The sequence below is a fragment of the Schistocerca nitens genome, chromosome 6, assembly GCF_023898315.1.
Source record: "Schistocerca nitens isolate TAMUIC-IGC-003100 chromosome 6, iqSchNite1.1, whole genome shotgun sequence".
Taxonomy (NCBI): Eukaryota; Metazoa; Arthropoda; class Insecta; order Orthoptera; family Acrididae; genus Schistocerca; species Schistocerca nitens.
Window position 1 is genome coordinate 369,697,067 of NC_064619.1, and position 24,149 is coordinate 369,721,215.

A 24,149-nucleotide genomic window follows, 5' to 3' on the forward strand; every position below is an offset into this window, starting at 1 on the left:
TTGCCTATCTATGTGATACGTATTTGCTTCATAACAACCTGTAGCAGGGCTCTGATTCCATAAGCTGACCATAGTTGTCATATTGGAAAAGCTTGTTGTTAGAAGAATACTCCTGCAATAGTTTCTGAGGTAACCTGAACATTGGAAGGTTTTCTTTGATGCCAGGGCTGTAGGATAAAATTAATAGCAATGAAAGTCTACCACAAGATATTAATCTGAGAAGGGCAATTAGCAGAAGAGGGGACAACAAAAAGAGGGATAGTCATTAGAGAAGCAAAAGATGTCTCTCTGTAAACAAAGAGCTGATTGGTTGAAAGGCTAAATAATAAAACATTTTTTTGGGTATTTTTTGGACAATAGCTATCGATGGCTTAACTGTGAATCTTAAGATATTGAAGATGGTCAATTTGCAGAGCATGGAGAGAAGTTCTTCAGCTACTGTCATAGTGATATGCTGCATACTTTTTAATAACAGCACTATGTTAGGTTGTGAAGGTGACAGTGGGAGAAGGCTGTGGCTGAAGGAACAGACTTGGCTAGGTTCAATTAAGTAACAACAGATGGTGGTTTTTCTGTTGAATTAGCTACTATCCTATGACTTAAATTTTTAAAAATGCAGTGACTTTGATAAAACTAGTAGGCAATTAGGTAAAAAAGGTAAATGACATAACACTGGATTCAGTGCTGAAATCATATGATTTCTGACTACAATTAACAGCAACATGGATCAAAATTGGAACAGAGATAAAGCAGTCCTGTCTGGAAGGATAAACAAAAAAACAATTTCATGGACACAGAAATGAAGGAATCTGAGTCATGTCTATCTATGAAACATTGTCTTTGTCATCTTTGGAATAAATACGTCAGACAACAGAATCATATACACAGCACGCCATCTAGGATAAGTGGATGACAGCAATGAGACTTCTTCCTTCACAAGCTGAAGGAATCTTATAGATGCATTTCAGTGTCATTTTTCTGCCTCACTTCTTTGCGATGACTAGCACATCTTTTTCATTTCTTGATGTCCTTAACCAATATATATATATATATATATATATATATATATATATATATATATATATATATATATATATATATATATATAACAGAGGGAAACATTCCACGTGGAAAAAATATATCTAAAAAGAAAGAAAGTGATGAGACTTACCAAACAAAAGCGCTGGCAGGTCGATAGACACACAAACAAACACAAACATACACACAAAATTCTAGCTTTCGCAACAAACGGTTGCTTCGTCAGGAAAGAGGGAAGGAGAGGGAAAGATGAAAGGAAGTGGGTTTTAAGGGAGAGGGTAAGGAGTCATTCCAATCCCGGGAGCGGAAAGACTTACCTTAGGGGGAAAAAAGGACGGGTATACACTCGCGCACACACACACATATCCATCCGCATATACACAGACACAAGCAGACATTTTTTTTCTCTGCTATGTCTGCTTGTGTCTGTGTATATGCGAGTGTATACCCGTCCTTTTTTCCCCCTAAGGTAAGTCTTTCCGCTCCCGGGATTGGAATGACTCCTTACCCTCTCCCTTAAAACCCACTTCCTTTCATCTTTCCCTCTCCTTCCCTCTTTCCTGACGAAGCAACCGTTTGTTGCGAAAGCTAGAATTTTGTGTGTATGTTTGTGTTTGTTTGTGTGTCTATCGACCTGCCAGCACTTTTGTTTGGTAAGTCTCATCACTTTCTTTATATATATATATATATATAGATGATGAGACTTACCAAACAAAAGCGCTGGCAGGTCGATAGACACACAAACAAACACAAATATACACACAAAATTCAAGCTTTCGCAACAAACTGTTGCCTCATCAGGAAAGAGGGAAGGAGAGGGAAAGACGAAAGGATGTGGGTTTTAAGGGAGAGGGTAAGGAGTCATTCCAATCCCGGGAGCGGAAAGACTTACCTTAGGGGGAAAAAAGGACAGGTATACACTCGCACACACACACATATCCATCCACACATACAGACACAAGCAGACATGGTCTTTAAATATGTCTGCTTGTGTCTGTATGTGTGGATGGATATGTGTGTGTGTGCGAGTGTATACCTGTCCTTTTTTCCCCCTAAGGTAAGTCTTTCCGCTCCCGGGATTGGAATGACTCCTTACCCTCTCCCTTAAAACCCACATCCTTTCGTCTTTCCCTCTCCTTCCCTCTTTCCTGATGAGGCAACAGTTTGTTGCGAAAGCTTGAATTTTGTGTGTATATTTGTGTTTGTTTGTGTGTCTATCGACCTGCCAGCGCTTTTGTTTGGTAAGTCTCATCATCTTTCTTTTTAGATATATTTTTTCCACGTGGAATGTTTCCCTCTGTTATATATATATATATATATATATATATATATATATATATATATATATATATATATATATATATATATATAATTCTTGATAATGCTACCAACAGTTATCAAATTACAAGAAGCTATAGTACCTTTTGCAAATATCAGTTCTTTCCTTGGGAGGAGGATGAGGAGGAGGAAGGGTAAATAATAAGTGCACTATTGACATCAGACTATCAACAACAACAAGACAGCTGGTTACCAAACCAATGAGAAGGCTTAGGGAAAACAACAGTCTCTATAGGTCCCAGCATCACATGTCTTAATTACGTTCATTTACTATCTGCTATGTATACTGATCCTCCACTGTCTTTACAGGCAGCAAAACGAGCAAACCTTCCTTTTGCTAGATATTGTATTCTAAATTAAATGTTTTTTGAATGTCCTGATTCAAGTGGTAGAATTTCCTGAATTGTTTCTGAGCCAATTGTGATCTCTTTTACAAGATTTTAAGTCACTGGAAAGTGATCTAAATTATGTGAATGTTTACTTAATGCATAACATATAGAAATCATAAAATAAAAGAAAATCTGATCATACCTTCGTCCTTGGATCCTGAATCAAGTAAGCATTAAATGAAAAGTACTCTAATTATTAATTCATCAAAGAGCTAACACACACACACACACACACATAATATTTTTCCATACTTCTCTTCACCAAAAACAAACAGAAACTTTTCCACAATACTACTAAATATTAGGTTAATAATTTAAATGTACAAGGAACTATAATAGATACAGAGATGCATAACTTGAAACAACTTATGCTTATTATATTACACAGGTAAAAATTTTATTTTCCCATTAGAGCAGAAGGAAATTATTTGTATTCACAGTAATTTATTGAAAAATGATTTTGGACACTGTTTCGCCAGAAACAAGCTTCTCAGAGGAGTATGTACTGCATATCTGTAAGTGAGTGTAAATATTACAGGCATGAACGGCATGACAAATTGTCATCATCACAAAACACTTCAAAATGTGAAGTTGTACGTTCTGCCAACAGACACAATTAAAAGTAGATAAAACTGTACATAGCTTTTTGAACTCTTAAGGAGATGACCACTGAAAGGCAGAAGCATTGCGTCCTCTATAGGTACACCAACAAAAGGTACAGAGCTTTGCTATCTTTTGGAATGAACTTCCTTTTTCAAGCTTGTAGGAAAAACACGCACACACACACACACACACTCTCTCTCTCTCTCTCTCTCTCTCTCTCTCTCTCTCTCTATTGGTGAGGGATGGTTTAGGCCAGGGAGGTTATGGGAGCAAAGGATGTGCTGTAAGGATAGCTCCCATATGCGCAGCTCAGAAAAGCTGGTGGTAGTGGGCAGGATCCAGCCACTGAAATCTCACATATTGTGCTCTGCTGAATGTTGTGGGTGGTCCACCTTGTTTTTGGCAACAGTTTGGCAGTGGCCATTCATTCTAGTTGACAGCAATTTGGTTGTCATACCAATGTAAAATCCTGTGCAGTGCTTGCAGCAGAGCTGGTATGTAACACGACTGGTTTCACATGTGGCCTAGCCTCTGATGGGGTAGGATAGGCCTGTGTCAGGACTGGAGTAGGTGGTGCTGGCTGGGTGGATTTGGTAGGTCTTGTATCTGGGTCTTCTGCTAGGGTATGATTCCTGTGGCAGGGGATTGGGGGTTGGAGTGCCATAGGGATGGACTAGGATGTTGTGGAGGTTGGATGGGTGGTGGAACACTTTGGGAGGGGATGGAAGTAACTTGGGTAGGCTGTCCCTCATTTCAGGGCATGATGATAGATCATAAAAAAAAAAAGCCCTGATGAAGGGCGTGGTTCAGTCGTTTCAGTCCCAGGTGGTATTTGGTGACAAGGGGGGGGGGGGGGGGGTCTTTGTGGCTGGTTCTTGGGGATGGATGTGAGGATCAGGTGTATGTGGGGATATGCCATGGGATATCTCTCTGTGTATTAGGTCTGGAGGATATTGCCTATATGTGAAGGCCTTTTTGAGGCCTTCAGCATACTGGGCAACAGAGTTTTCATCACTGCAGATGTGTCTACCATGGTTGGCCAAGCTGTATGGGAGGAACTTTTTTGTGTGGAAGAGGTGGCAGCTGTCAAAGTTCACATACTGTTGGTGATTTGTGGGTTTGATGTGGACCAAGGTATGGATGGAGCTGTCTGAAAGTAGAAGATCAACATCTATGAAAGTGGCACGATGGCTGGAGGAGGACCAGATGAAGTGGATGGGAGAGGTGGCATTGAGATTGTAGAAGAATGAGGATAAGGTATCCTGGTCTTTGGTGCAGATTATAAAGATGTCATTCATAAACCTGAACCAGACCAGGGGTTTGGGGTTTCGGGAAGCTATGAATGTTTTTTCTAGGTAGCCCATGAAGAGTTTGCCATTGGAGGGTGCTATTCAGGTGCCCAAGGCTGTGGCACAAATTTGTTTGTATACCTTCCCTTCACAGGTGAACTATATACGGGTTAGGATGTAGTTGGATAGATGTATGGGGAATGAAATGGTTGGTTTGGAATTTGCAGGGTGTTAGGAAAGGTAGTATTCAATCACAGCAAGGCCATGGGCATGAGGAATGATGGTTATAAGGAGGTTGTATTGACAGTGACGAGCAGGGACCTGAGAAGTAAGAGTGTGGGGATGGTGGAGAGCCGGTGTGGGAAGTGGTTGTTATCTTTAATGTGGGAAGATAGATTTTGGACAATTGGTTGCAGAAGTTGGTTAACAAGAGCTGAGATTCTTTGGGGAGGGGGGAGTACAGTAACCAGCCACAATGGGGCGCTGAGGATTGTTAGGTTTGTGGATTTTGTGGTGCATGTAGAAGGTGGGTGTGTGAGCTGTTGTTGGGGTGAGTAGGGAGATGGATACAGGGGAGAGGTTGTGGGAAGGACCTAAGGATTTCAGGATGGATTGGAGGTTGTGTTGGACTTCTGGGATGGGGTCACTTTGGCAGAGCTTGTAGGTGGAGGTGTCGGACACCAGGAGGAGGCCCTCTGCCAGGTAGTCACTACAGTTCATCGAAACAGTGGTGGAACCTTTGTCTGCAAAAGATGATCATGTTTTTAAGTTGTGTAGGGCAGTCCTTTCTTCTGCTAAAGGGTGATGTTCTTATGGTGAGACCTGGGAAAGGATGGTGAGGCCAGGTTGAAAGTTAGGAATTCCTGGAAGGTGACCAGGGGATGGTTAGGTGGGAGGGTCATGGTTGGATGATGGTACAAATTGGGATGGGCAGGACTTGATATGAGGATTGGATGGGCTTTCGTTGGAGGGGTTGATGGCAAAGAAGTGTTTCCACTGCAGGGAGTGGGAGAAGGAGAGTAGGTCTTTCACAAGTCCAACATGTTTAAACCTGGGAGCAGGACTGAATGTGAGGCCTTGGGTGGGACTGAAACTTCTGTGGGGGTGAGGATTTTGGTGGAGAGTTTAACAACAGTTTTGGTTCTGGATTTTGTGGAGTGTTGATAGGAGGTTTTGTAGGATGAGGAGGGTTGAAATGTTAGCTAGGCAAAGACTGGGTGCTATGAGGGGTTCATGAGAAGGAACACCTGATTGTCCTTGCAACAGACAAAGGTTCCACTACTGTTCTGATGGACCAGAGTGACTACCCGGTAGAGGACCTCCGCCAGTTGTCCGACACCTCCACCTACAAGCTCTGCCACAGTGACCCCATCCACGAAGTCCAACTTCTAATCTCTGCTGAAATCCTTAGGCCATTCCCACAACCTCTCCCCTGAATCGATCTCCTTACTCACCACAACAGCCCCCATATCCACCTTCCACCTCCCCACCTTCCACCTCCCCAAAATCCACAAACCTAATAATCCTGGGTGCTCCATTATGGTTGATTATAGTGACCCCACCAAAAGAGTCTCATCCCTTGTTGACCAGCATCTGCAAACAATTGTCCTAAACCTAGCCTCCAACATTAAAGATATGAATGACTTCCTGCACCGGCTCTCCACCATCCCCACACCCTTACCTCCCGGGTCCCTCCTCATCACTGGTGATGCAACCACCCTTTTTTTTATACATCAATATCCCTCATGCCCATGGCCTTGCCATGATTGAATACTACCTTCCCCAACAACTTGCAGTTTCCAAAGCCACCACTTCATTCCTCATACCCTAACCAACTACATCATAATCCATAACCACTTCACCTTTGAAGGCTAGGAAAACAAATTCATGGCGCAGCCATGGGCACCTGTGTGGCACCCTCCTATGCGAACCTCTTCACAGGCCACCTAGAGGAAATATTCATATCTACCCAATACCCCAAACCCGTGGTCTGATTCAGGTTTATAGATGACATCTTTATAATCTGGACCCAAAGCCAGGACACTTATCCTCATTCCTTCACAATCTCAATGCCACCTCTTCCATTCAGTTCATTTGGTACTCTTCCACCCATTGTGCTACCTTCCTAGATGTCGATCTCCTCCTCGCAGATGGCTCCATTCGTACCTCGATCCACATCAAATCCACAAATCACCAACAGTACCTGCATTTTGACAGCTGCCACCCCTTCCACACAAAAAAATCCCTCTCATATACACCCTGGCCACCCATGGTAGACACAATGCAGTGATGAGAACTCCCTCCCTCAGTATGTTTAAGGCCTCGAAAAGGCCTTTGCAAACAGCCAGTACCCTCCTGACTTAATATGCAAAGAGATGTCCCATGCTATATCCCCGATCCTCACAGCCATCTCAAGAACCAACCACAAAGAAGTTATCCCCACCCCCACCCCCACCCCCCACCCCGCCTTGTCACCCAATACCACAAGTGACTGGAACGACTTAACCGCTTCCTTTATCAGGGATTTTTTGATTATCATCATATCCTGAAATGAGGGCATCCTGTCCAAGATACTTCCAACCACTCCCAAAGTGGTGTTCCACCATCCACCCAAGCTCCACAACATCCTAGTCTATCCGTATGCCACTCATTCCCACGATCCCCTCCCACAGGGATCACGCCCTTGCAGAAGACCCCGATGCGAGAGACCTGCCCAATCCAGCCACCCAGCACCACCTACTCCAGTCCATCACAGGCCAGGCCACAGCCATATTATGTACCAGCTCTGCTGCAATCACTGCACAGTGTTTTAGATTGGCATGACAACCAACTAGCTGTCAACTAGAATGAATGGCCACTAGTAGACTGTTGCCAAAAAGAAGGTGAACCACCAAGTGGCACAACACGCATCCAAGATTTCAATGGCAGCTTCACAACCCATGCCATCTGGATCCTCCCCAGTACCACCAGCTTTTCTGACGTGCGCAGATGGGAGCTATCCTTACAGCATATCCTTTGCCCCCATAAGCTCTCTGGTCTAACTCGCAGTCCTCCAAACCCCCACCCAAATCCATCTCCTGTCCCAGTACTCCTGCCCAATTCATGTCAGCTACTTATGTGCTGCCATCTCATGCCCTAGTCTGTGAAATCGAGTGTCCAGCCGTCTGCCACCTGCCCCCTCTAACTGCAACCCTAGCTAACTCACACATGGCTCCCCGCTGTCCCATGAGCTACTAGGTGCTTCCCCCCAACCCCCTCCACTCCCTGCCTCCTGACTCCCTTCATCCCTCACCCCACCCCAGCACACCCACTGTGGCCCAGGAAAGAGCTGGCAGTTGACTGAGCTCACTGTAGGGAGACAGTGTGTGCATGTGTGTGTATGCATGTGTGTGTGTGTGTGTGTTGTGTGTTTCCTACAAGCTTGAAAAAGGAAGTTTGTTCCAAAATCTAGAAAAGCTCTGTACCTTTTGTTTGTGTACCTGTCAATGATGCAGTGCTTCTGCCTTTCAGTGAGTTATCTCCTTCATTCCTAAATAATTCATAATTCTGAACCAGAACTTTCCATACTGTTGTTAGTTCTTTCTTCAGGGACGAAAGTGGGTTAAGTTGAGAGAGATTGAAAAGGAGGTGCAGGTCACTCAAATCACAGGTCGAGAGGTCCTATCAGTAGTGAGGATATATAAAGGCTAAGATAAAGGGGGAAGTGTTAGAGAGAGTAGGATGTCAAAGAGATGCACCTAGAAGCATTGCATTAGCTTTAGCCCTGAGATCAGAGAAGGACAGTAAAATAAATATGTATTAAGAAGCACCAAAATGTGGAGTGAAATGAATAGGAAATTAAGAACTTGGAGAAAAAGAAGAGGGAAAAGTGAATAGAGACAGCAACAGAGAGAAGGAAAGATTAAGACAGAAATGTTCAAAGGTAGTAGAGTAAATAATGAAATTCTGTAAATAGAAAAAAGGCCAGAAAGGGGGTGATGGAAGATAGTGGTGGGATCTACATCTACAATGTATAAGTAATACTCTGCAAGCCACTGTAGAATGCACTGAGCAGGGTCTGTCATACCAATGTTAGTGGTTTCTTGTCTTGTTCCATTTATATTTTGAGTGAAGAGAAAAGCTATTGTCTACACACCTCTGTATGTGCCCTAACCCCTTTTTTTATTCTCATTATGCCTACACATGCACGGTGATCACACAGTCTTCCTTGAATATAGGTTCTCTAAATTTATCCAGTAGGTTTTCACAAGAGCTACATTAGCTATCTTCCAGGGATACCCATTTAATTTCCCTGAGCATTTCTGTTTAACTTAATAAGCACTACACCATCCTGTATGATACTAGCAGGACTTTACTTAATTTATTACTGTTTATTGTCATTCCTACTTTTTAAATACTCTGATCATTGAACCAATGCTTTAGGATTGGTTGCACTTGTGTCTTGTACGCAATTTCTTTTACAGATACTTCACACCTTCCCAGAAACCTCCCAACAAGATTAAGCTTTCCATTTGTCTTGCTTAATGCTGCTTTTCTTTGTTCATCTGATTTCACATTGTTCCTTAGTATTACCCCTAAAAGCTTACATGATGTGCCAGTACTTATCATCACTCTTATAATAGGATACTATCAGGTTCTTTCTCTTTGTTATAGGCATTTTTCTTGGATTTATTCGTACTGAAACAGATCTGTCATTACTTGCACTAAGAGTCTTTCTATGTTTTGTTATGATTGTCCCGTGATGGTACTTTCCTGGACACAACTGATAATTGACTAACAATCTTATAGTGCGGCTGATCCTATCTAATAAATCATTTATGTATATTGAGAGGAACTATTATGCTTCCTTGGGACACATTCATTATTACTTCCAAGCCTATTGAACTTTTATTGTATTCTGTTAGTAAAATATCTGTTGAGCTAGTCACGTGTTAAAAAACATACACTGCATGATTGTATCTTGGTAAGTAGTCAACGTTGTGTAGAGTATTGCATGCTTTCTGGAAATCTAGGAAGATGGAATCTACCTTTTCCTCTGCATCTGCTTTTAGCATATCATGTATCAATAAAGCAATCTGTAAAGAAATCATTTGCAAATTGTAATTATGGTTCCATACACATCGGCTGTGGAATATTTCAGAACAAATGAAAATTTGTGTTTGACTGGGACTCAAACCCAGATTTCCTGTTTGTAATGAGCAGTCACCTTAAATGCTTCAGCTATCCAAACATGCTTCCAGGAGCGGCCCAAATCTACATTTGTACTGGTGTCTAAACTCCCAAGTGCTCACACTATAAGAGGGGCATTTGAATAGTCCATGCAAAGTCTGACAGATGGCACCACCAGCACGTATCGGGGTCATCTTTAGTTAGTAACATCTTTGGAAAGAACGCACACCAAGTTTCAGCCATATTGATCTATTTCTTTGTGTTTCGCATTCGTGTGAATCAAGGAAGTTGAGTGATTGTCAAAAAATGGACAAAAAAGAATTTCGTGTGGTGATTAAACATTACTTTATGAAAGGCAAAGCGCCTCAGGAGACTAAAGAGAAGCTTGATAAACATTCTGATGACTCTGCACCTTTGATTAGAACAGTTTATAAGTGGTTTCAAAATTTTCGAAGTGGTCATATGGGCACAAGTGATGCTGGGCGTTCTGGACGCCCTGTGGAGGTTACGACTCCAGAAATCATTGATAAAATTCATGATATGGTGATGGATGACAGAAGAGTTAAGGTGTGTGAGATTGCTAGTGCTGTGGGCATCTCAAATGAACAGGTACATAATATTTTGCATAACCATTTGGACATGAGAAAGCTATCCGCAAAATGGGTTCCACAATTGCTCACACTTGACCAAAAATGGAATTGTGTGAAGTTTGCAAGGATGGTTTGCAGCTGTTCAGGAAGAATCTGCAGGACTTTAAGTGTTGTTTCGTCACTGTGGATGAAACATGGATACATTACTATACTCCTAAGACCAAACAACAATCTAAACAATGGGTTAACAAGGGAGAATCTGCACCAAAAACGGCGAAGACAATTCCTCCGACCGGAATGGTTATGGCGACTGTCTTTTGGGATTCGCAAGGGATAATCCTCATCGAATATCTGGAAAAGGGTAAGACTATTACAGGTGCATATTATTCATCATTATTGGACCATTTGAAAACCAAGCTGCAAGAAAAATGCACACACCTCAGCAGTTGTGGTCGCAAAATTATTGGAAATAGAATTCCAACTCGTTTCACAGCCTCTCTATTCTCCAGACTTGGCTCCCTCAGACTACTATTTGTTCCCCAATTTGAAGACATGGCTGGCAGTACGAAGATTTTATTCAAACAAGGAGGTGATTGCAGCAGCTAACAGCTATTTTGCAGACTTTGACAATTCCTATTATTGGGAAGGAATCAACAAATTAGAACAGCATTGGACAAAGTGTGTAAGTCTAAAAGGAGACTACGTCAAAAAAAAAAAAAAAAAAAAAAAAAAAAAAAAGTAAGTTTACGCCAAACATGTAAGTAGTTTTTATTTTTGCACAGACTTTTCTAACGCCCATCGTATTGTAATATTCAGATGAAATTCCTGCCTGTCCTACCGTCGCAGCATGGAGGTCGGGTCCCATGTGCCATTGGATATTCAAGGGCCATTGAGTAGCATATTGTAAATTACGATTTTGTACCCATTTCCATTCCTCCATTTACAGTGCCATCTGTGGCAAAACGGAAGAAGAAAATGCTTCAGACAAACTGTATGTAGATTTTGCTGCAGAACCATATTCTGCAATAAAAACTGGGGGCTCCCATTGAAGATTCCAAAGTTGCCCCCTGCCACCCACGCACGGGACGGGCTGATGGGTCCAGTGTGGTATCGCTGAATGTCCCCCTCTGAGACAAACAAAGTGGAATTATAACTTTTTTTGATCTGATGTGTAGCTTTCGATATTTGTCAATGCCTTCAGTTAAAATGAACGCCGTGTATAAGAACACCAGAATTAGAACTGGCATGGGTAAAGAGATAATACGCGAAATACAGACAAATCAAGAACACGATGTTATTTGCGGATGATCAAGTTATCATACGTGACAGCGGAGATAAATTACAAATTGCCTTACAAAACTGAATGAGATAAATACAAGCTACAATCTGACAAAATTAGAAACAACGCAATACGGGAAGAATTAGGGATGCAACCAATTACCCAAGAGGCACTCCAATACAAAGAAAAATGGAGAGTACCCGTACATCATAAGTGACTACAAAGACTTCCTAAACTAGCAATGGAATATAAACTATGGGGCAAGAGAAGTGTAGGAAGACCGAGGGAGAGATGGTGAGACCGGAACAGGCCCTAGGCCTGACCCTTGGCTGGCAGAAGAAGAAGAAGGTTAAGGATTATTTTGACACTATATAAGGCAATGAATGTTTAAACATTTTCGTAAACGATCTAAGATAATTCCAATATGGCGATGGGGCACAACAGCCCACTTAAATAGGGGCATATGGGCAATCTGCGTCGCTATCTTTTTAAAGTAAGGTAGTCAAAATCTAGATCATTTCAAATGCAGTTTAGCCAGCCGGTGTGGCCGAGCGGTTCTAGGTGCCTCAGTCTGGAACCGTGCGACTGCTACGGTCCTGCCTAGGGCATGGATGTGTGTGATGTCCTTAGTTAGTTAGGTTTAAGTAGTTCTAAGTTCTAGGGGAATGATAACCTCAGATGTTAAGTCCCAAAGTGCTCAGAGCCATTTCAAATACAGTTTCTACTGCAAACAAATTGTGTACTGCATTGATTTTTAACTGGTAACATCTATGTGATGTTTTTTTAATCGCATAATGAGCCTTTGCGACTTCCGTGAGGACGCGGGAGTGATCGTACTGGCGCCACTTGTGCGCGCGGTCCATCAACTCTGGCCCTTGTCGTATCATCTTTGCTGGGTTATGTGTTCCCTCTGGGGCTGTGTGGTAGCGAGTGGTGTGTCAGACGGGTGTGCCTGAGTAGTCGGCATCCTGGCGATTACAGCGACTTATCACCGTTGGCCAACGGGTTATGGGGGCCCGCGTTTTCCTGCAGCATTGGCCGTTGCTACCTGCGAGTTTAGTGGGGAATGAGCGGCTCTCGTCGGGTGCAACCTGGTTACGACATGCATTAGTCAGTTGTGGTGTATTAAATACGCCAATATGTATTGAACAACTAAATCCATGCTCATAAATTAAGGATAACTGCAAATGTGGTGCCACACAACGTGGCACTACACACAACTGGCGCTAATAGCATAGGAACATAGGGAACACACACGACACTAGTCCACAGTATTGGTGATAAGTTGAGAAAACCATGCCGAAACACATGTACTACAAAACGCCACTGTTTACTGTACATGTACCCCGACATCAATATGGGATATGATCACCATGCACTCGTACACAGGCCGCACAACGGTTGACATACTCTTGATCAGGTGGTCGAGCAGCTGCTAGGGTACAGCCTCCCATTCTTGCACCAATGCCTGACAGAGCTTCTGAACTGCCTTAGGGGTTTGACGACGTGCAGCGATACATCGACCGAGAGCATCCAAGACATGTTTGATGGGGTTTAGGTCTGGAGAACAGGCAGGCCACTCCATTCGCCTGATATCTTCTGTTTCAAGGTACTCCTCCACGATGGCAGTACAAAGATTTTATTCAAACAAGGAGGTGATTGCAGCAGCTAATAGCTATTTTGCAGACTTGGACAATTCCTATTATTCGGAAGGGATCAACAAATTAGAACAGCGTTGGGCAAAGTCTATAAGTCTAAAAGGAGACTATGTCAAAAAACAAAAAAGGTTTATCCCAAACAAGTAAGTAGTTTTTATTTTTGGCCAGACTTTTCAAATGCCCCTCGTACTACCATGATTCCCACACAGGTTGACACATTGTTTTTTGACTGTCACATTGCTCTACTACGGTGTGAAAAACTGTTATGTAATATAGTGACTGTGTTGTACGATATAGCATGACTTGTGAAAAATTTCTTCATTGAAATGTGGCTGTTGATTGTCAACACAGAGTCTGTTCCTTCAGATATGCCTGCGTATCCAAAGGAACATTGCTTCATACTGTATGGTACAACAGAGACATTTGCACAACAGCAAAGGAATCTGTAGTTCACACAAGTGATTTTTCGTGAATCTGTGTTGATCCTTTGAGAAAAGCTGCTTTTCCCTGAGTGATATCCTAATGTCTGAGCTCAGAGTCTGCTCTAAGATCCTACAACAGATGAATGTCAAGTGATTTTAGTCTGTGCTTCTGATCTTTTACCCTTCTTGTGAACAGGAGTGAGCTACATACTTTTCCAGTCACACGAGACTACTGCCAACACACGATATTTTCAATATATATGAGATAATAATGTAGCCAGTCCTCCAGGGTATTCTATGTAAAATCTAACTGGAATTCTGTCAGGGCTTGATACATTCTTTGCTTTAAGTACTCTTAGTCAGTTTTCAGCACTGGTGGTGCTTACACCACATCTCTCATTTGTGAGGCTATTTATTGTTCAAACACTGCTACAAAGTTAGTATTGTCATGTGCAAATACATACACTGTATGATCAAAAGTATCCAGACACCTGGCTGAAAATGGCTTACAAGTTCCTGGCACCCTCCATCAGTGATGCTGGAATTCAATATGGTGTTGGCCCACCCTTAGCCTTGATGACAGCTTCCACTTTCGCAGGCATACATTCAATCAGGAGCTGGAAAATTTCTTTGGGAATGGCAGCCCATTCTTCATGGAGTGCTGCATTGAGGAGAGATATCAATGTCAGTTGATGAGGCCTGGCATGAAGTCAGCTTTCCAAAACATCCCAAAGGTGTTCTATAGGATCCAGGTCAGGACTCTGTGCAGGCCAGTACATTACAAGGATGTTATTGTCATGTAACCACTCCGTCATAGGCTGTGCATTATGAACAGGTGCTCAATCATGTTGAAAGATGCAGTTGCCATCCTCAAATTGCTCTTCAACAGTGGGGAGCAAGAAGGTGCTTAAAAGATCAATGTAGGCCTGTGCTGTGATAGTGCCACACAAAACAACAAGGGTGCAAGCCTCCTCCATGAAAAACACGACAACACCATAACACCACCTCCTCTGAATTTTACTGTTGGCACTACACACGCTGGCAGATGACGTTCACCAGGCATTTGCCATACTCGCACCCTGCCTGCACACAATGTTTTTCCACTGTTAAATCATCCTATGTTTATGCTCCTTACACCAAGCAAGGCGTTGTTTGGCATTTAACAGCATGATGTGTGGTTTATAAGCAGCTGCTCAACCATGAAGTCCAAGTTTTCTCACCTCCCGCCTAACTGTCATGGTACTTGCAGTGGATCCTCATGTAGTTTGGAATTCCTGTGTCATGGTCTGGATAGATGTCTGCCTATTACACATTACGACCCTCTTCAACTGTTGGTGGTCTCTGTTAGTCAATAGCCGAGGTCGACCTGCACGCTTTTGTGCTGTACGAAACCCTTCATGTTTCCACTTCACTATCACATTGGAAACAATAGACCTAGTGATGTTTAGGAGTCTGGAAATCTCACGTACAGACGTATAACACTACGACCCTCTTCAACTGTCAGCAATCTCTGTCAGTCAACAGACAAGGTTGGCCTGTATGCTTTTGTGCTGTACATGTCCCCTCATGTTTCTACTTCATCATTACATCGGAAACAGTGGACCTAGGGATGTTTAGGAGTGTGGAAACCTCACGTTCAGGCATATGAGACAAGTGACTCCCAATCACCTGACCACATTCAAAATTCGTGAGTTCCGCAGAGTGACCCACTCTACTCTCTCATGATGTCTAATGACTACTGAGGTTGCTGATATGGAGTACCTGGCAGTAGGTGGCAGCACAATGGACCTAATATGAAAAATGTATGTTTTTGGGGGTGTCCGGATACTTTTGATCACATAGTGTACTTAAATCAGAAATTACATTTTTATTATTTCTGTCTTCAGATCGTTCACCAAGATCTGACCCAAAATTCTAGCCGGCTTCGTGCATGGCCCATCTTATGGATGCACAAAGTTTTCTGTAGCAGTTCTCCTGCAGTCTCTTTTGAAGTGACCGTATAACAGACTTTATTTTTGCAATATTATCCATTAAATGAAAGTGGATTGTCACCATATTTTATTATGTTAATTGGCACCTTCTTAACTAGACTGTTGTTTAAAATGTCATTTAGTTTTATCTGTAATTGTTCTTAATTTTTGCTGGTTCTGAAGCAAATGTTCTCAGTTCATATTTTAAGTAGACCGTTTGTAATTGTTTACCATTTTGACCAAAATTATAAGTACTCTCGTAGCTGTCTTGACACCACTTTTGTCCTGTGGTGACCATTTTTTCTGTAACAGGATCATTACTGCTATTCCCTGTCTAACTGGTGACACACTCGAAAATTTCAGTTCTACCATGTGGTCTAAAATATTTATTTTGTGCATGGGTTTTGTACTAGTTGTTCGAGGCAGTTGGCAGACAATTTATTTGGCATTACATTGAAAGACTATTTGTTCTTACCACTGATAAAACATATGTAGTTTCTGTAGTCAATGTTATGCCAGCTTAAGGTCACCTCTGGCTGGTTTGGAGTCGTAAATGTGTACTGAAATGCTTTTTTAAATTCTGCAATAAGAAAATAAAAGTCCATATTTGTTCACAGCCACATTCATTTTATACCTCGTTTGGCTTAATGTTTTCGCTTTTCATTGTAAATGCTCCCCCTCCTGGGAAGTCTAATCTGTCTTTCTGACATGCAAATTCCTTTGCTCAGCTTCAGTTCAACCAACTCAGTTCCTTGTGTGATGTGAAAGTACTGCTTTTTCAGGGAGATGTGCGCTCTGGGACTTTGCATCTAATCTGTGAGATTTTCTCTCCTCTCACTTTGGAACATATTTCAATAAAATTCCATTGATTTTCTTTTTATGCAGGTCACATGTTTTATACAAACTTTTTCACATACTCTAAAAAATGTTTACCAAAATGACATACAATACATACAAATAATACCAAAACAGTGACTTTCGTTTGGCAGTCAGAATCTAAAACAGACTGTCACTATCTAGCAAACTTGTTTTGCATTAATGGCAGGTAAAGACTCTGGTTAATTTTTGCATGCACTCTTTTATAGTAGAAAAAATCTCTGTGCATTTCCACTATTAAAAATCAATTTTAATTGTCTGACAAGTGAAATATACTGTGATTTAGTGCAATTACACTGTCATCTTACCTCATTATATGTAAGGTGAACAATAAACATTTTCCCTTCATAGTTTATTTTCTGAACCTCACTCCAACGAAAGTGATGTGTCTTGCGACTGCCTTGGAATGTTAAGATACCACAATGGTTTATCCCAAGATATAACTGGTTTCCTCTGTGATCCTGAAACAAACATTTCGTGGTGTATCTGAACCTAAAAAGGGTACAACACACATGCAAAATTTGTGGTTAACATATATGGGAAAGTATTACCTCATTTGATGATATGTGAAATGAAAATATATGTTGGGATAGTAGGATAGAAATGAAAATTTGTTGAAAATATGGTTCACTATCTAATAAAACTACTGCCAAACGCATTTTATTTCACAGATATGTGAAAACAGCGATCTACAGTTAGGAAAAACAGCTTTATTATTTTTACTACTGTGCTACTTTTCACCACAAGATATTGGTATTTATCATAACTATAAGTACCAACATTTAAAACTTAGATTTGTATGCAATTTCAGAATAAAATGCCATAAAGTGAAACACAGTTGAAAGTAAAAATGAAGAAGGGCCATACTGTTAAAGACTCACAAAAGTTATTGTGATCTGAACCCACAGTAACCCACTGCCCCATACCCTCCACCCAGCAGTTTTCATTCCCTCTGTCCTATCACCTCCTCCCTACTCACATCCTCTCACCCTGTTTGTGTGAGCCACTCGGTCTGAGGCGTCTTGTCACGATTCATGCGGCTACCCCCACCGGAGGTTCGAGTCCTCCCTCAGGCAAGGGTGTGTGTGTTGTCATTAGTGTAAGTTAGTTAAAGTTAGTTTAATTAGTGTGTAACCCTAAGGACCAATGACCTCAGCAGTTTGGTCCCATAATCCTTACCACAAATTTCCTTTTCCTGTTTGTGTGCCACCCTCTGCCATCACACCCACCTGTCTTTCCCCTTTCCCACTTCTCTCCTTTTTCACTCCCCATCCCCCCTCCCCCTTTTCCCCCTCCCTGCCCCACAGCCTCCTGACATTCCTGTCTGAGCTGCCAGAGATGGCACTTGTATGTGCATGAGGATGTGCTTGCTTTTGTGTGTGTGTGTTTCCTTTTTTGAAGAAGGCTTTAGCCTAAAGCTAAATGTGTAACTGTCTTTTTGTCGTGCCTGTCTGCAACTCACCATGTCATATTACAGTGAGTAGCAATCTATCTTTTCCTTATATTGTTGTCTACATGTAAAATAGTATTTGTAGAGTGAGACCACTGCATGAAGAGCAGAAAATATTGTCCAGTTCATAGGGCTATCCAACAATGTTGTATTTCCACGTAGTGATTTAGGTTTCCTTAGGTTGGAAGAAACATCTATTATTTGATGCATGCATAGGAAAGTTTGTTGTGTTCTCGCACTGTACAAAATATAGTCAAATGAAACCAAATAAAAATCAATCAAGCAACCAAGCAGGACCAAATTATCAGCAGTAGAATGATACCACCTGAAACCAAATCTGAAAATGACTGAAGAACAGTCCAAATCCCGGACCTTAACTACATGGCGGTTCACCATTTGCTCCAAATCTTTCCCATGCAGTTAATATTGACAATGATTCGTCAGTTATCTACTTCAGCAATCCCATCATAATTTCTGCTGTTTTCCTACAGGCAACACTTCTTTCTTTCTCCATTATTTCTGTATCTCTCCACATTTAATAAGATATTTTTATTTATTTGCATTTCTTCTCTGTTTTTCTTTGATAGGTTTTTTTCTTTACTTCAGTCTCATTCTCCCCACTGCCCTGCTGTGCATTCATTCATTTGTTCATTCATCCATCCACTCATTCAACTATCACATTCTGTATATTCCACTATAATGAACCCTAATGGATATGGACAGCCCAAGTTTTGCATTAACAAAGAGAAAGTGTTGTTAGCTACTGCATTAGTAGTTAACAGTTGTTAAAATGCTATAAAGTCAGGCTAAATTTTGTCTTGCAAGAGGATCACACCTACTCAACATCATTGATTTTGTCCAAATTCATGCCATTTGTAGGGTTTGGCTGAAAATGAAAGTGATAGATGTAGGAGCTCCAGATCGCTAATATAGAAAAAAAATAACATTGTTGCATAAGTTGGGCCTGGTATGAGCCATTAATGTTACTGTGGTTACCAGGTAGTGGCTGGCTCAGTGGAAAAAGTACATAATGGTTAACCCTTGGTCCTTGGATTGAGTCCCTACACAGGAGGTTTTCTTTTTTTACTGCCTATTTTTAAGTTACTCACGCTGCAAATAAACCAAAATAAGCTCAACATCAATATATTATATTCAGTAATATTTTCATAAAAGACATGAAAGGCAAATTTGGGATGGCAAATAAATTGCCAAGGGAGGACGGTAGTTACTGGATCCACAGGGTTTCTGTAAATAAATTTCAAAAAAAGGATTGCTACACAAAAACAGACTTGGTTTACATTCATCGTGGGTTCTCTTTCATCACACAGTTTGCAGCAAACAACACATGCATGCAGTGGCATGAAGGTCAAAATGAAACTAATGGAATACAATGTCCTTTACGCTTTAATTAAAATCCCTTCTTGGAATGTTCCTTGCAGAGTCCTCTTGGGCATTAAGTACATCCTCTTCCTGGAAATTTATTTGCTAACACAAATTCTCTTTTGGATTTCCTTTGTGTGCCTTTTATGAAAATATTAAGAAATACATTATATTAACAACTCCAGTTTACTTGCAGTGTAAAGCAATGAAAAATCTGAAAATAAAAAAAAAAATCTGCTTAGGGATTCGACTCCTGACCTTTTGATTACCACTCTGTACTCTTTCCACTACACCAATGACTGCCTGGAAGCTCTTCTAATGTTAACAACTCATGCCTTGCCTGACCCACACCAAAAATACAATTTTTTTTCTAAACACTCTGCCATCTGGGGTGCCCACTTCTGTCACTTTCATTTCTGGTCAAGTCCAGCAAATACCATTAATTTGGATGAAATCAGTGATGGTGTGTAGGCACAGTTCCTTGTTAGTATAATTAAACAACAAAATAGCTACCTTGAATAAATATACTGCTCTGCCAATTAAATAGCTTCTGTACACCTCCTACTGTGAGCTTAATATACACTGGACAATACTGTTTCTTATTGTAAATGCATTCATCAATTCCTGGGATCCAGTCATGAAGAAGACCCTTCAGGGATGTGGAACAAGTCTAGGTATGCATTCACTTTGTGAATCCACCCATTAAAAATATATATTAGTAATGAACTGCCATTAAACTACTATAAATTAATTGTGCTGTTATCTAGCTACATTTTATCCAGTAAAATTATCATAACTGCAGCTGATTTGAAACTAGCTACTAGAATATTTATCCACATGCCACAAGAACAGTACATTGCAACTTATAATGCAGCAACAAGAGGAATCTTTAATCTCTGAAGCTATGTAATCAAATAATTTATTGAAAGAGTGGCTAATAAGGTGTGTTTTTAATTTTCTTTGAATTTATGAGCACTTTCTTGTTTTGTGTCTCATGGCAGCTTGTTGAGAAACTTCATATCAGAATACAGACTCCTACTCCAAACCCCAGACAAGATGGTAAACTCTACATGGAACTTAATTTTATGTCTTTTATTTGGTTGTGCTGAAGATAAGGTGGGTAGATCACGTAACTAATGAGGAGGTATTGAATAGGATTGGGGAGAAGAGAAGTTTGTGGCACAACTTGACTAGAAGAAGGGATCGGTTGGTAGGACATGTTTTGAGGCATCAAGGGATCACAAATTTAGCATTGGAGGGCAGCGTGGAGGGTAAAAATCGTAGAGGGAGACCAAGAGATCAATACACTAAGCAGATTCAGAAGGATGTAGGTTGCAGTAGGTACTGGGAGATGAAGAAGCTTGCACAGGATAGAGTAGCATGGAGAGCTGCATCAAACCAGTCTCAGGACTGAAGACCACAACAACAACATTTGGTTGTGTAAATCATGGTTCACCAAAAACAGATTTTTATTAGTAGTAACAAATACTATTGCAGATTAAATGTTTTGGAAAGTGAACGTGGAAACTCTAAGATCTTTGAAGAGACCTCTACAGCATGTGCAGGTATCTATATTGCAGAATATTTTTACTGTTGAGCCTTCTCCATTCTTTATTAGTGATGACTTCATACTATGTTTTGGAAAAGTCAAGTTTCCTCCTAATCCTTGTATTTTTCGAAGTGTAGCAATGCAGAATTAGGTTTATCTGTCAGTTTTTGTATATGCCCATCAGTCTGCTGCTTCTAGAAGCATTGAAATTAGCTATTTTTTAGGTAATTGAAATTTCATCACAGACAATTATTTTCTTTGAAGACGTTAGTAAGTTTTATGAAATACTACCAACATACTTTCACAGTAATGTTTTATTTGTTAATAAACACATCGTTTTCATGTCCATCAGTAAAATAAAATACTTTGTTATAAAACAGCAAGAACAAGACCCTGTAAAAGTATGGTAATAGTAGCTAAAATAAAACAAAGCAATTAACAGAACACAATGTAAAAAAATCTCAAATTAGTCATTATATTTTAAATATGGTATGGTAATAAAAGAGTGAATCCTCCATATTGGTACTGACAAATGATACTTGCAAATTATAACCATAAAGGAGGAGAGGAGGGCACAAATATTGTGCAAATTGTTACTTTATTTGCATGTGGAGAACTGTGTTGAGGAAAGACACACTTCTTCCAGAATTGATGCGGATTGCAGTAATTTCATGAGGGGAAATATCTGTGTGGAAATGAATATAGGAACTCCTAGCATTGCCAGCCTACTTTGGAGAAGCATGAAGTCCTCAGAGAATACATATATACATTATATATGATGTTTACTTAAACAAAAGAAATGTTAATCTGATTAATTTTTTCTTTGGATAGACTTGTATGTAAAGGTTTCATGTTGGACGTTTCGATTGGTTAGATACTTGGTGTTATGTAGTTGATGATGTGTATGTTGCTGGACAATACACGGAGTGTGTGTGACTATATATAAAAGGTGTTTGCACATTATTCAAGAAAAGCAGTGTTACATTTCCTTACAGTAATAACCAAAAAAGGAAGCTGTAGTGGACTGTTAAGGCAGCCAGTCCACAGAGACGGGTAGCCGAAAGGGCAGACGTACACACACGCCGACTGGCGCGAAGTCTGGAACAGGATACGTGATGAATGTGATAAAGAAAAGAACGTAGCTACTAGAACACTTAACTTTTATATCGTCCTTTGGTATACAGCATTCTTGATGATACAAGTGAGACTCTTTAGATTCATGAAGTAACTAATGGCGCCTTGCTAGGTCGTAGCCATGGACTTAGCTGAAGGCTATTCTAACTGTCTCTCGGCAAATGAGAGAAAGGCTTCGTCAGTGTAGTCGCTAGCAATGTCGTCGTACAACTGGGGCGAGTGCTAGTACGTCTCTCGAGACCTGCCTTGTGGTGGCGCTCGGTCTGCGATCACTGCCAGTGGCGACACGCGGGTCCGACATGTACTAATGGACCGCGGCCGATTTAAGCTACCACCTAGCAAGTGTGGTGTCTGGCGGTGACACCACAGAAGCGATGATGTCTTTCATCACTGCATTCAAGGGAATGGTTCGAGGAAATGACAGGCAAGGAAGAAAAATGTCAAATCTTCATTGAACAAATCACATTCAACACAACAGAGACACTACAGTACTTAATATATACTATATTTCTGATCTGTGTATCACATTATTTACATTTCTGTTCTCACATATTTCTTAACAGTGTTAACCTGCATACAAATTGGTCTTTCCATATATTCTTCTTTTTGCTTCCTATCAATGCATTACTATATGGCACCTTCTCCCAGCACAATCTTCCTCAATCCTATAGCCTGCCTCATTACAAAATGATCTATGAAATGAGGATTCTTGATTTCAAGATCACAAAATTAGTTTCCTATATTAGAAAATCACATATGATATTTTTATCAGGCATTATCAGTTGCTGTAACACATTACATTAACCCTAGCTACAATATTTTTGGATATTTTCACTATTTTATGCTTCTCAATTATAATCTTATTTTTATACTTTCATAATGTATGCCTTTTTCGCTCTACAATTTTACTCTTTCAGTTATCTAGGGTGACTCAAAAAACTGCATTTTTAATGTTGTAATGGTCTTGGTCCTGAGTAACCTCCTGTGCTCTGCTTAATTTGTATACAACTCAATTGCACTCAAATGCCAATGATGCACTACTCTTGGAGTTTTAAAATTGAATCTTTTCACTAACTGATTTCATTTTTACTACTTTATTTGTGTAGTGTCAACAAATGTGTTTTGCTCCACTTAAGTTCTTTTTTTTTGTCTGTTACCTTTACAGGATGAGGATCAACACCATATGTATCCAGCTGGCAGGCTTTCCTCAGAAAATTGGTTTCTGTTTGTGCTGGTGTCTGCCCTCTGAGTTGTGTTTGGTGCAGCTCCATTATCTTTCCCTCAATTTCTGGTGTTTGCTTTAATAACAGTTTGAAGTCTGAGACATAATTATCTTCATGCTCTTCTGGATCATAATCACCCAACTCCGCTGTAGAAAAAGTTAAATGCTGTGAATGCCCTAATGCATGTAATAAGATTAAAAGTAACATTTTCAGTAGATTTTTGTTCAATTAACATAACATTATTAAATAAATCACAGACATATTACATGACAGTGATCATTCAACAACATTTGCAGTTACAAGAAGCATCAAGATACCATGTTATAATGTGAAACTCTTCAATGACATGATTGCTGTTGTTATGTAATTTCTATGGCTTACTGGAAGTGCTCGAACATATTCACTGGCTTTTTTGTCACTTAGAGCATGTGACATTTAAAGGGAAAGAATCTGAGCACCCTTCTGACCAATAAAATAAAAGGTGTGCTAGCTACTGTTAAGAAATCATCAAATCCTCCTATGCCAGTGAGGCAGTGATTCATTTCACTGGAAAATCTATGTCGCATGTATGCATCCACTGCAAAGAAAACAAGTCAGATTGTTAATTATATAAAGAAAAGACAGACTGCTACTCACCATAAAGATGACTTGTTGAGTTACAGCCAAGCAAAATGAAAATACAGTTACACATTTAACTTTCAGTCAAAGCATTCTTCAGAAATGGAAACATACATACATTCATTTACACAAAAAAGCAAACCTCATGCACACATGACTGCTACCTGTCCCCAC

General features: G+C 40.5%; 1 protein-coding gene across 1 annotated transcript in view; it reads right to left on the reverse strand.

The window, feature by feature from the left end:
• LOC126263367 (FERM domain-containing protein 5-like) overlaps positions 1–24,149 on the reverse strand; it is a 246,612-nt gene that overhangs the window by 67,232 nt on the left and 155,231 nt on the right. The window contains exons 6-7 of the mRNA XM_049960459.1: positions 23,292–23,503; positions 16,930–17,082 (exon numbers count right to left, since the gene is read on the reverse strand). Coding sequence (XP_049816416.1) covers positions 16,930–17,082; positions 23,292–23,503 — 365 coding nt within the window. The remainder of the gene's footprint in view (positions 1–16,929; positions 17,083–23,291; positions 23,504–24,149) is intronic.